Source organism: Numida meleagris, chromosome 8, assembly GCF_002078875.1.
Source record: "Numida meleagris isolate 19003 breed g44 Domestic line chromosome 8, NumMel1.0, whole genome shotgun sequence".
Taxonomy (NCBI): domain Eukaryota; kingdom Metazoa; phylum Chordata; class Aves; order Galliformes; family Numididae; genus Numida; species Numida meleagris.
In genome coordinates this window covers 12,143,128-12,156,953 of record NC_034416.1, presented here as the reverse complement: position 1 = coordinate 12,156,953, position 13,826 = coordinate 12,143,128, and the positions used below count along the sequence as shown (strand labels likewise).

The following is a 13,826-nucleotide window of genomic DNA, read 5'->3' as shown; positions in this document are numbered from 1 at the left end:
GAACTGCCTTGAATTATGATTGCAAAATCTTTTGTTATTTTATATTTTGGCCATTTTTGACCTCCTACTAGCTGGAGGCAGTTCAGATCTCAAACGTAGGGAAATCTGCCTTTCCCACCTCCACTCACAATTATACATCATCTAGACTATCTCATAACTTGGATTTGGGATGCTGAGACAGCTTAGGAGAAATGTAGGCTGAAGCATATGGTATAAGGTCTAAAAAGTACATTTTCCTTAGGGGAAATCTGTTTCAAAATGCTTAAAGAAGTCATGCATTTGATACAGTAGTACTCTTTTGATCTTTGTTTTATTTCAGTAGGATAATAAGATGCTGATGTTATACTACCAGGCTCTACTTGTTTACATAATTACATTTGATTGCCTTTTGAACACTGCATATTTAAATTCCAAGGGACATTGCCCTTCTGTAAATGCCTTCAGGATCTATTAGGAATTGCTGGCACTACCTGACATGAGGTGTGCTGACCCCATTTACATAATGCAAAGCTCAATGCAAACTCAGCCCCAGATTAAAATAAACAGTCTTTCCAGTTCTGATTTCCCTGTGTGCCACCAAAACGGACCCAGTCTGCCAGCCTGTCAAGAGGAAGCCTATCATGCTTCATTCAGCTGCTGACCCTGGCAGGACCCATGTCCAAACCAACTGCATTTTGCTAGAAACAGAAGCTGTTTCTTTTTTAGAGGGTGCTAAGTCTGTGGGACCCTGTAAAAAGCAGCAGTTTTAAGTGGGAGCTAAAGTACTCCCTGTAGCAATGACAAATAACTTTCCTTTCCCTGGCTCTCAAACATCTGTAAAACTTTTATATAAGAGACTTCAATCAGTGACACAAATCCTTAATTAAATATTTATCGTGTGAACTGCAGATGTGAGTGGTGCCAAACCACAGGCATGCTTGGATGATCTGAATGAAAACCCTCATAAGAGAAAATGACTTGGTTTTGAGCCTGTGCCGTGGATTGAGGAAAGCAGTTTGGATCTACGTCACAGTGAGGGCAGCGGCTCTACAGATGGCGGCCCTTGGAGTAAGCTGGTACATTTCCCTAAATTCAGAAGAGGAGAGTCTGTTGTCCCAGGCAAGCACCTTCATTAAGAAAAGAGACTATATCTTAGATGAAAAGAAAGCAGATATATGTGCTTTTTTTTTCCCAAGTAGTTAAATATAGAGATGAATATCAGTGAATAAATTTTAATTTCTATTAGTCTTTGATATTAAAGGCCAAATGACCCAAAGTTCACATCTGTTAAACACTGTCAGAACCTTTGGGGATGGCATGAAGTGGTCCTTGCCATTCACCATTGTGCAGCTCATTTGGTTCCTTGAGATGCACAATGGAGAGACCATCCCCCTGTGAGTGCCCCTGTGTGCTGATGCTGATGCATCTCCTGCAACCCTCTGTTAAAACTAGGGCATTGCCAGTGCTTCTGGAGATTCATCTTTCTGTGGTCTTTCAAAACACACACAGCATGATCCTGTTACAGAGCCCTGGAAGTGTTACACCAAAGTAACAAACCTGTAAATAAATAGAACTGGGCTGGGAGAAAGCAACACCTGCCACTTGCTTAAACCACTTCAGTGTGAACTTTCTGTTTTGCATGCTGATATAAAATAGAGAAAAGTCTAAATCAGAGACTTGGACTGATATCAGGTTGTGATCATTGCAAACAACCCTGAATAAAGCGGAACACCACTGGACTTTGCATCTGGATCTGGACTTGGCATCTTGAGCCCAGTCATTAATTGCAACTGACACATGGACCAAAGATAGTAGGAGATAACAGAGTTTGCTTTCAAATTCAGAAGCTTAAGTTGACAATACTGCTTGTTTTCTTTTGTCTGCAAATGCTGATTAAGAAGCCAGAACTGGCATTCCTAAATTCCCTCAGGAAAACAAGACTTGCTACTCTGTAAAGAGAATTTGAGAGCAGCAAAATCCAACTCCCTGTAAGACCGCTTGTCTGCATTTCAGGGCTTTATCTGCTGGACAGTAACCAGGTCTCAGTGAAGCTGAGATTTCTAACAGCACCAGAAGATTAAATCTATATAAAGAACAGCATTACCATCCCTTCAAAAATTTTGTGGCTTGCAAATGATATGGCCAGAAATGTGTGCATTCTACCTGTTTGCTGCCAAAATGATTTAAGCAGAGCCTAGCACTGGTTCTCCTGTCAACCTGATGGCAGCTGTTGCCAGTACATTTTTCTGACTTAAAATCTTACTTGGTTTTTGTGGGGAAGATAATCGACTGAGATAAAATGTGATGTGGGCAAACTCCCCAGGGTTTCCTGGTCTGCCACGAGCAGCACCAGACCGCTATGTCAGCAGCAGTGCAATCCTCTGCAACCTCTGCGCTGCGTGGTTTCCTGAAGCAGAGAGCTTAAGGGAAAATACGGTTTGATGGGGAAACTTCTTCACTGCTCTCAAAGAAATATTTCACTCCTGAGTAACTGAGGCTTGCGTTATCTCTGTGCTCTGTTGGTTTCAGTTATTACAAATGTCAAGTCCAGGGTTTTAGGTTTTGTTTTCTTCCTGCTCCCTGGTATTCACAGCTTTCATGTACTTTGCCAGATGGAGTTATCACTGACTTTATTTTACACCTGATATGCACTGTGCAGTTGTACTAACTGAAATAGAAACATGACACCACATTATTATCTTTTGTCAAAAGTTTCTCATAGCAACCATAGAGCCATCAGTTAGGAGAAAAAAAAACATTCTTACCTAGAGAAAATATTTCCCATAGCAGAACTCCAAAAGACCATACGTCACTCTGTGTTGTGTAAATCTTATCAAAAATTGCTTCTGGAGCCATCCATTTGAGTGGAAGTCTTGCCTAAGAATGCAAAAGACACAGCACATTGCCAGACCTGCTGTTAACAATCTGCTCAAGTCCTAGGAGATTATAGGTCTGAGATTAGCATTTTAGGTTTTTTCCACTTACATCTCCTTTCCGCACATAGTCAGGGTCTTTGTAAATGTCCCTGGCTAGCCCGAAGTCACAGATCTTCACCACATTGTTCTCAGAAAGAAGGATGTTCCTTGCTGCCAAGTCCCGATGGATGCACTGCGAGGGAATGAAGAGAGGCAACATCAGGAGGTCTGCCTGGACAGCGGGCTGTGGCTAGGGCTGAAAGCATGAGACCTCCTTTGGAGATGGACAGATAAAGGAGCTTTTGTTGGGAGCAGGTTAAAGAGAGGGAGAAAATAACTTGGGGAACAAACTAAGTATTGCAGTTCATTTTCAGATTTTTTCTGCATGGAATAACGTTCATAGTAATGATGAAACTAAGGGAGTGCTATTTTCCACTTAATTATTCTTCGGCAAATTTGGGAGAGATCAAAAAGCAGCAGCAGCTACATTTGCAAATGCAGTCGCATGAGCATGTGTGAGAGCAGGGTAATTTCACGTAGGCAATTGCTGTGCATGTAATTTCTGTGTGTGCTACCCATGTAGCTTTGTGCTAAGTCCAAGCTCTCGATTTTGTGCATACTTTGATATGTGTACTACATTTCATTTATAAAAAAGAAGTCTTTCTGCAGGTTACAAATATACTTTTTTTTCCTGTGCAAAAGACTTGTTAGCTTTGCTGATAGTCTCCACCATAACTGACATGCTGAATGAATAGCTGTGTAGTCCCTCCCCATTTTTCAGCAGCACTTTACTGACCGCACTCTTACACAGAAACTTTCTGCATTCACTTGAGTCAGTTCTGTGGATGGCCTTACAGTCTGCAGCCACACCTTCCTAGCCCAGAATGCGACAGATGCTCCTTCACAGCTCCTCCAGTGCTACTGACTGCTTAACCACTAGAGCTAAGGTGATCTCCAACACTTTACTACAAAATCAACTAACAAATTACACAGGCTCAAAATCTATTTGTGTTTCTTCATGTCAGATACCCATGATGTTTTAATGAACTCACTTTTCTGGAGGCGAGAAATTCCATGCCTTTTGCCACTTGGAAGCTGTAACAAATCAGATCCTCCAAAGTCAGGGGCCGCTTGTACAGATCTTCAGCATCTAGGAGAGATCACAGACAGAGCAGAACACTGGAGCAGCAGTCCCAGAGCTTTTGGGCACTGGTGTTGCTGCCGCACTGATGATCCCAGTCCTGCATCTGAGCATTGTTAGATTCATGAATTGTCTAAAATGCTATGACTTCACCAGAGTCACAGTGCTGGCTTGGGAACCACTGACCTAGAGGCAAACCAGATGGCTAAAAGAGTTTAATCCAACATTATTCACATCATCTAGCTATGGGGAAAACAATATCTGGGGATAAAAGAGATGGGAACTATTTATAGTGTGTGAAGAGACTGGGGACAGATTGGACCTAACAAATCTTCTGGTAAAATGCTGCTGCTACTCCTACACAACAGGAGCAGCTTTCATATACATATGCTACTGCAAATTTCTTTTTGTGAGAAAGTTGGAGTGGGGCACAGGCAGGAGAAAGAATCTGCAGTTCCTGAAGCACATCAAGCAGTATAAGCGCTTCTAAAGTGTGCGACAGTGTGTGTGGCACTGACCAAGCAGCAAAAAAATAACTAACAGAAATCCTCACAATGAAAGATGTGGGATTAGGTGGTTTTTTTTTTACCTTCTTCATCCTCTTCGGAGTCACTGTAACTCTTATCTTCAATAAATCCTGAGCTGGCAGAGCTCCCAGTGCTGGCTACACTCTCAAGGCGTCTCTTGATCAGCTCAGTCAAATCGCTGCTGGACTCATCCAGACTTTTCTCTGTTTGGCCAGAGTTCTCCTGGGACTAGAAATGGTATGAAACTGATTTTAGCTTTTGAAGATGTCATACCTAGGTGTTGAAAGATATGTAATGGAATTGCATATGGAGAGGAGAAAAGGTCCCCTGGAGATGCACTCAAACCATGTTTGAACATGATGTTCCCTAACTTCCTATTCATTAATACAGGTCCTCCCATTTTACTCCCATTTACCAATATTGCACCATGAAAGTTAGGTAGAAGCAGGCTGGATGAGACTGAGGGATGAGCATAGAGACTGTAATTCTGGAGAGGCTCCAGTTCTTGCAGGGCTTGGTGTAGAGAGCCCTGTGGCACTGTTTTCATGATGGGAAAGTAGCCCCATCCTCTCCTCATTGCTGATTCCTGACTTCCTGTGTCTTCCCTTGTTTCATAGCCCAATCTGTGCTAGCACAAATGTTTGTGTAGATGGACACAACCCTTTGGAAACACAACCATGGTTTGCTTTACTGCAGACCACGTTTGCATGGTGCACAGGCTCTTGGATTGGCACAAGAATAGGGAGAGTGCAGGAGATGGGAATGAGCACATGGTGGAGAAGGTGAGCTGGTTTTGATAACTGGGGGCTACCAAACACAAATCCCCAAATCAGGCTTGTATTGTTCAAACCAGTTTTTGTGACTCCCTTGTGCTGGGTAGTGTATCACAAGAAGTTCCCTTTCTCTCTCAAATGCACTAGTGTTTGGGTATTTGCAATTATTTCTTTAGTAGGTGCAGGGGAAGAAGAGGATGGGAGTGAGGTCCTATAAGCAAAACAGTGTCTTGCTCATATGAATTGAAGTGTGGTGGGAAAGCAGCCTATATAAATACCAAACTGTGTTAATGCAGAAAAAAAATTGAAAAAAAATTAGTTCTTTTGCTTATGGCTGTCATTTCTTTACCTTGTATGCGATGAAATCTCCTCGTTTTCCTCGTAGATAATTGGACAGATTTCCATATTTGCAATATTCTACTATGACCATTAAGGGACCTAAAAAGACAGTGAAAGTCAAATGAGTTTTGAAGCACTGCACAGCACTTAATGCTAACTTATCCTCACAAATCCCCTTCAAAATAAACACTATAATTCTTGTTAAACAGGTGAGGAATTTAGGAAACAGAGAAGTGACACTCCAGAAGCACACAATCAACAGTAGATACAGAAAGAAGGAAATACAGCACTGATTCTTTTGAACATTGGTATTTATTTCTTATTTATAGGCAAAGTAAAATTCAGAATTATAAAGAAGAATATGCACTCTCCTATGTTATTATGATTATTTTATTCTATTCATAGAACCACAGCATCCTCTGCCTTTGCAATTGCTTGTTTTGAGTGGAGCTGATGCCAGTGGAGGCAATGAAAGCGTGCTGGATCCTGGACAGATCTAAATCAAAAGTTTGCAGAAAGTCATAGTCTGCAGTTTTTGAGAATCCAGGAAGTCTGGTCAATTTCTTCCTTTCTTATTTCTGTGCAAACTATTATGGAGTTCAGTGCAATTGCTGTTTTTATACAATTGTGTATATTATTAAGGTCCACTTGAAAATGCTTTTATGTTTCAGTGTGAGCCATTAGGAAAGGGAAAAACAGCATTCTCTACCTTTAGCACAATCACTGCTTTTTGTAATTATCAAACATAACAGGAAGTAAAATCAGAGAAGTAGAATGTATGTAAACATCCATTATTACCAATTGTAAGCAACGTTCACGTCCAGAAATGTTTTTCTGTCTACAGGGTCTGTATTTTAGACTTAGGAGTTTGAACTTCAAAGGAAAGATCCTGAGAGCTGCACTTGGCCGCTTGGGAATGAGCCAGCTGTAAGCAGCATCTCCCTGGCAGTGTGTGAAATGTGCACACAGAGCTGTACTGCAGCCTGATGTGCAGTATGGAGTGAAAAGGTGGAAGGCAGGGCTGTGGGGGAGAGCTGGGGTGTCGTGGTGCTGCACCCTGACTCAGACTGGGTGACAATTGAAGCAGACTGCCCCATTAAAAGGGAGATGGTGAATTCTAACAGTAGTAATCAATGGCTTTCCAATACTAACATTGCTTAGTTCTGACAGGCTTTTTACTCATGCAAGCCTGGCAGCATTTGCTGCATTAGGTGCTCACCTTTGGACTGTTCAGGACTTGCAGCTTCTACTGACCACAGCTGTAGCCTGCTCGGCACAGTGACTGCACAAGCACAGCCAGCCCCAGGTCAGGGTGGTTCTGCTGCTGAGTACACAGCTTGCCCTGGTTGGAGTGCTGGGGTCTGGCAGAGCAAGAGATTTTAGGGGAACATTTCTCCAAAGAACCCAAGGTCAAATGCTCTCATGGATGCCCCAAGCAAATGCGGATTCAAGCATAGCTTTGTAGCTCCTGTTAGTGATTTATATGTGGTTTTGATATGTTTCCTAGACATGGCTTCTCTGTATTTTATTTCTTCATTGTAAAGCATACACTGTGTATTAATTCTAAGTGCTTAGCATCAGACACTCAGCCAAAGTGTTAAAATTTGTTATTTTTTATTTGTTCTGTTGTTAGAATAATGTATGTGCATACTTAATATCAGTCTTCATCAAGAGTACTGTTGTATGGTTATATAAAACCTAACAAGGAAGGAGAAAACACCATGCTCTGCAATGGCATTTTAATAGTAACTCTTATCTCAGTGTCAGTCTTGAGAGCTCACAGCTATTTTTCTTCAGTCTGCAGTTGCATTGGGAAGCTGAGGGGTTCCTAGGAGAAAAAGCTCCTCAGAGGATGGACAATCAGAACTTGACCAGTTGCTGCAATGTATTTTTGTAGGCAGATGGAACTCTGGCTGAAGTAGTGGTTTGGTTAACAACTACTGACATCCTAGTGAGGCTGCTGTGTTTTAGGCACCAGTGTTAGGCCACAACTTCTCTACTCACAATCCCAGCTACTAGCCAAGTAGCTTATGTGTCTGAATACAAGCTTTTGGGGTTTGCATGCTCCAAGAATCCCTGCGTGCTCCCCATTCCTGGCTCCCAGATTGCAGCAGTTGTCCATGGCTGCTGGTTGCTGACTGCTCCTTTAGAGCTGGAAGGATCTTGCTGGAGGGAAGATTTCTCTCATCCTAACAGCTAGCTCACTGAAATTTTATTTTCCCCATTTAAATGGGCAATTTCATGTTCTTTGGGAAAATAATAGTTTCAGAGTCTCTGATAACAACAGATGTGTACACCATCACTCTCACTCTTTCCTCTTCATTTATTTTACTCTGGTTTCTTTATCTTCAGCTCTCTTAAACATCCCTTGGAGACTGTTTTGAAGGTTCATTGTAAGCCATTAAAAGGCATCTTTTAGAATTGGTACCCTGAAGTTAAAGCGCAGCATAGTAAGAGACACGGATGCTTTGCAGGGCAATATGGGAAGGGAAGGGAAGAGATGTTTTAGTGACAAAGGTCTAAGATTTATGGAGTCTTTTATGTATGTCTGCATTTAGCAGTAGATTTTTGCATGAGGTACAGCAACTCATGTCAGCTCAGCCCCTTGGAGTCCGTGCTGCTGGTCCATTCAGCTTTGGACTGCCTAAGGCTTCCTGCATACTGTGCAAAATGCCTGCCTTTGCAGGAGTGAATTGTTTGGGAAGAGGAAGCCTCCAGTACCTCTTAGCCTGGTGCATTCTCCTGACAAGGCAAAGAAGAAAAGGGAGAAGAAGGGGACAAGCACCTTTGAAATGATATGTGGTTCCCATGTGGAGGACTGAGGCACTGAACTACAATGAAGGATCTGCAGTCCATATTCTCTTTTGTAAATGAGCTTAGAAAGGAGAAAGAAAAAAAGGATAGAGAAGTGACACCACTGGCTGGGGAAGTATTTCAGAAGCCATTCATGTGATGTGGCCCTATCTGCAGCAGTACAAGCTTTCCTTGTGCTTCCATTAACAGCATGTGCATGAGACTTGGGCGCTCCACCACAGATACGCTGAAATATCATCGTATCTGAGAAGGGTTTCTTCTTTGCTTTGTATTAATGAGCAGTTCTTACCTCCTGCTTTGGTGCAGGCTCCCAGCAGGTTGACTACATTCAGATGATGTCCTATGTGGATGAGGATCTTCAGTTCAGACATTAAAGCCTTGCATTCATTAGTAGTTGCACATTCTGCTTAAAATAAACAGGAAAAAATCATCTTTACACAACAGGATATTTTTAACAGGACGCGGCAAGATCCTGTTTATACTTGGAAACAAAAGCCACCCAGATTACTTGCAGTATCTTTGCCTTTCAGACTCTCAAATAGATAATAATTCAGCTGCTTCATTGTTTCCTGGTGACCTTTATGAAGTGGAATAACACTTTATCTTTTGAGTGACCCTTCCTTTCTCTAGAATGGGTTACAGAGGTTACTATCCTGTAGGAGAACCTCCCTAAGTCATATCCCAGAGAGCCTTTGCAAGGACTGAATTTTGCAAACTTAGTAAAGGAACAATCACTCTAAGCAACAATAACACACAGAATAATGTGCTTCTCTTTTGGTAGCAGAGATGTGCAGCTTAGCAGTACTTCTATACAATACCTCTGAATACATTTCTCTGCAGTACTGAACATCACTCCAGTATAGATGTTGGAGGAGCCCCCCATGTCTGCAAGATGTGTCCCAAAAAGTACTAGAGAATGTACAGCATTCCTAAATCTCAGTCCTGTGAGATCTCATCGACCCAAGAAATACATATTTGAGTAAAGCTGAGGGGACTCCAAGTATGAACCATGACCTCCACACCTGATGAGCACTGGTTAGCCAGCTATACTGTACTTTCATTCTCTTTTGCTGCCAAAGTTAAGAAAGACACTCTCAATCCTGAATGCTCTTCAGTATGCTGACATGTTTCCTCTGCCTTCTTTCCAAAACTGTCATGGTCAAAATGTATTGTAAAAAAAGGGGCTGCATCCTGTTTCCTCTGATTTTGCCTTAGCAAAATCATATAAGATTTAAAAATAAAAAAATAGTTACATAACAGATCACTTGGTGTAACAAATGTAACTTCTTTATCTGTTAGTAGAATTCCCATAAACAAATTTTCACCAAACTGTGTGTCATAAAGAAGGAGTTATTCCAAGCCCAAGGTTTCTTCAGTCACTGGTGTCACAGATGGATGTGTGTGGGGGTGGCACCTCTCCTGATTTACACTAGCATGAGCCAGAACAAACGCCTGGTAAAAGCTAAACAAGGAAGCCTCTGAAATACTTCAGATAATCTAGCACGTTAACATGTAACCTTCAAGCCAGAACAGACACTAGTCAGCTTCAAGAAAATGACAGATACACTAGAATTACAGCAATGCAAACATCTCCAGAGCTTTTTTTTTCCCCCCCTGAATGGATTGACTCTCACTAGAGAATCTAGTTTATTCAGGAACACGACAAATTATGGGCATGTTAGTTTGGGAATGCCAGCTTAGAGCTGGCTGACCCCTCTGGGGGAGAAAAAGGTAAAATTAGACAGAGAAACTGTCAATTTTTGCCAAATATGTGTGGGCAGGGTGGAGCTGATATGAGGATCGGCTGGGAAGCACAGCATGGAAGTGAATGAAAGCCTGGAGCTATCTAGGGTGGTAAGTTTTGGATGGAGAGTGGCTAGATCAGCGTTTTCTAGGATACATCTGGGATGGATCTGGATATGGGTGTGGAACAGAGGAAGTGAGAATGAAAGAAGACGATCTAAAGATCTAGTAAGTAATGCAAAGAAGGGAGACTAGGTTTGGAGGATGTCCAGAGAGGTGATAAACCGATGAGTTTGGCACTTGAGGGAGATGGGAAGTAGCAGAGCATGAGAAGCAGCTAGCAACAGAAGCCAAATGCTGTGATGGAAGAGAATTCCTGATTCATGGCTTTGCAGGAGTTAATACAATCATGCAGCAGCAATGCTGAGCAATGTGGGCTGTGCAAAGCTATCCAATGAGCATCAACTGCACCTTTGAAAAAAATCCTACATGAACAGCTAAAGAGCTGAGGCTCAAGAAGCCAATGTGCTGGCTGATGCATTTATTCATAAGCTGTCTGCAGAGGCTTTATATGTAAATGTAATAAGAAAGAATAGTCTCCAAGTTCATCCACCCCTCATTGCTGAATGGTAAAAGCTTTCCTTAATTTCTATAATTGCAAGCAAGTTGTCTCTAATTTACTCTCTTGGCACTGCTTTTTCTGAGCCCCTTGAACTGTTGTGCATCTGAAAGGGCTGTGATCGAAGGCTTAGATCCAATTCCAGACTATCTAGTGTAATTACATTCTGTAATCTGTTTCCCTCCTAACCCCACAGACCTGTAAGCTGCTGTTTTCCTCCTTCAGGGATACCAGACTCAATCAGCAGCACAGCATGGAGCCCGCTTGTCATTTCCTACACGTTAACATCCACTCTGTAAGGACTAATTGCTCCCATATGGCAAACCCACTCCCTTCTGAACACAATGAACTTGAGACTTGTTTGGAGCTGAGAATTGGAAACCTTGTTGCCCACGTGTTCCCTGAGGAGTCTCCTGAGTATCTCAGAGGGATATGTACCTTTAAGCATTTTTACGGCAACTGTTTTGCAGGTTGAAGATTTATCAATGCCAAAAGCAGACGCTTCCACCACCTTCCCAAAAGCACCGTGACCCAGTGTTTTACCTAGAGAAGCAAGAGTCAAGAATGAGCCAAAGGGGGCTTACAACAGTCTGCATCAGGTAAGAGGGAAACATGCATTCACAGCTGTGCAAGAAATACAAGGCTCCAGCACCCAGGCACCGCGTTGACTGACAGTCGACAGAAGCCTGTATCACATATTTGCAGTATATGGATATAAACAGTATGATTTATATCCATATGACTTTAATGCAATACAGAATGTGATAGAACAGAGTAGAATAAATAAATCTGGATTCAGCTGAAGGCAAGGCTGAATACATACATATATGGCTTAAGGGTAAAAACATTACAGATAGTTATCCTCAAGCCCTGGAAAATCAGGTTAAATGTGGAATTGTGGAACCCTGTTCTCTCATGAATCACAGTCATGGAGATAGCCAGCTAAGGCACTCAGACTGTCAGAGCCCTCTGACATTTATTTGAAGTAAAAACTATATTAAATGGAATTCCAGGTGATAATCTTTCATAGTTTCATTTTTATTTGAATTTTCAGGCCCATACTACCTAGTGTGCTCTGAGAGCTCTTATCCATAATGCAGTAGGGTACACTGGGCATTGTGGTGTGGCTCTTTGGTTCTTCCAGTTTGAGCCTATGTCCCACCATCTTCTCATTTTTTTCCCCATCTTCCTCTTTCTTTGTTTTTCAGCTTAATCACCATGAGCACACACGCAGGCACATATATTCCCTGCACTCGTTGCACACAGATGTTGCTGTTTCTCTACGCAAACACGATCTGCTTTTTACATTTCTTTGCTCTATCATCCACTGAGCTGAGTTCAATTAATTTTGGTTCATTTTTCTTGATAGTTCTTACCAGCTCAAAGCCAAGTTTGAATGGTTGATAAATTATTGATTACTTGATGAATAGATAGATTTCTTCAAATGAAAAATTCACTGTAAGACTGTAACCTTCCAGATTCCCCTCTCTTTCTGTACTCCCCTATATGGAGGGAAGCCACGCTTTTGACAGACACAGTACCTGCAGGTACCTTCCTTTCCCTGTTAAGAGTTTGGTTTCACTCCTCCAAGAAACAGTAAGAGGTGATAACTCTTTTGAGAGACAACGTCTTTACCTTGTCTCACCTTGATCAAGGATGACTCTGAATTCTGCGACTCAGTGTCAATTCTCATCAAAGGATGGGAGTATGCCAGCCCTAAATGGTAGACTGATTCTTGGATTGTACAACAGATCCACTGAAATTGAGGAGCATTAGAAACCATCATTCTTTATAATAATAATCGCTAAACCACTCACCCAACCGCAGTCTGTCTCTTGGGAACTCCCATTTACTGCTGTCATAGGGAAGACGGTCACACTGCTCATCAAGAGGCATTTCCTCTGGATCCATTATAATTGACAGGTATCCTGTTTTAATATCTGTGGCATCAGGCTAAAAATTGGAAAAATTATTCACAGTGTTTACTTTGCAATTCTAATGGGAGAGAGCTGTCATTTATGAGATGAAAAGCAAGCTGGGGAGTTCCCTGTATTGCAGCCTTAGCTCTGAAATTTATTCCGAACCGTAAATGCATCCCTTCAGTTTCTTGCCTCTCCTTTCTTCTTATCTGGGAAATAAATGTTTATGCATGTCTGTCACTCATCAGTGTTGGGCAAAGTCTTGGATTAATGCTGATAAACATTCTGAGGACACAAAATCTATCACTGTCTTCTGGCTGTATCTATTAAAGGAAATCAGTGCTTTTCTCTGTGATCTCCATGAGCTGCACTTGCTGGTGGCCTGCAGAGTATGTTCTGCTCCATTTTCAGTTTAGCAACACTTGCACACTTTTTTGCACACTTGCCTCTGCACAGCTATCTGTTTTGTAGCTATCGCTTTAGTCAGAATTTTTATTGAATATTTGATTAAATTGATTAATTTTTAATTTAAAGTTAGTTGAGATCTGGTGAATATAGTTACTGTTAATGCTGCTCAGTGAGAAACCATGATTTTGTAGAACCTGTGAGCAGATTCGTGTGGGTGTAAAATGTAATAGCAAATTTACTGTTCTCCACAGTATTTGGGACAAGGAGCAAAAACATGAATTTAATCACTGTGTTTGCGGTAAGAGTGGAAATTTTATCCAAGTATCAGGTATCAGCACTAGGACTGTATTTGGGTGAGCTTCAGAGCAGAGATCTGCGGTTGCCATTCTGTTCGTGATTTGTTTTAGGAGAAACAGACTAAAATTCCTTGAAACTCTACTGAAACTTTATTTTTCTGAGTCACAAAGGGAGGTAAGAGAATACCGAAGCATGGAGATAAAATAAGCTCTGTGGTTTGGGCTCATTTCTAGAGTAAACATGCTAGAACTTTTCTCTGAACAGTGCTCCCTTCAATATCTGTGTTTCAGAGAAATCTTATTGGACAAATGTTGAAATTAAGCCCTCCTTTTAGGGTATTTAATGTTTTGTT

At 41.6% G+C, this 13,826-nt stretch overlaps 1 protein-coding gene across 3 annotated transcripts in view; it reads right to left on the bottom strand.

Annotated features, from left to right (window-relative positions):
- Positions 1-13,826, bottom strand: part of LOC110403438 (vascular endothelial growth factor receptor kdr-like) — a 122,889-nt gene that overhangs the window by 20,815 nt on the left and 88,248 nt on the right. For 2 of the 3 annotated variants that reach the window (XM_021406629.1, XM_021406632.1), the window contains exons 17-24: positions 12,668-12,803; positions 11,289-11,393; positions 8,778-8,894; positions 5,685-5,773; positions 4,625-4,790; positions 3,947-4,044; positions 2,965-3,087; positions 2,745-2,856 (exon numbers count right to left, since the gene is read on the bottom strand). In XM_021406629.1, coding sequence (XP_021262304.1) covers positions 2,745-2,856; positions 2,965-3,087; positions 3,947-4,044; positions 4,625-4,790; positions 5,685-5,773; positions 8,778-8,894; positions 11,289-11,393; positions 12,668-12,803 — 946 coding nt within the window. The remainder of the gene's footprint in view (positions 1-2,744; positions 2,857-2,964; positions 3,088-3,946; positions 4,045-4,624; positions 4,791-5,684; positions 5,774-8,777; positions 8,895-11,288; positions 11,394-12,667; positions 12,804-13,826) is intronic. The other variant, XM_021406630.1, reaches the window with a different exon arrangement.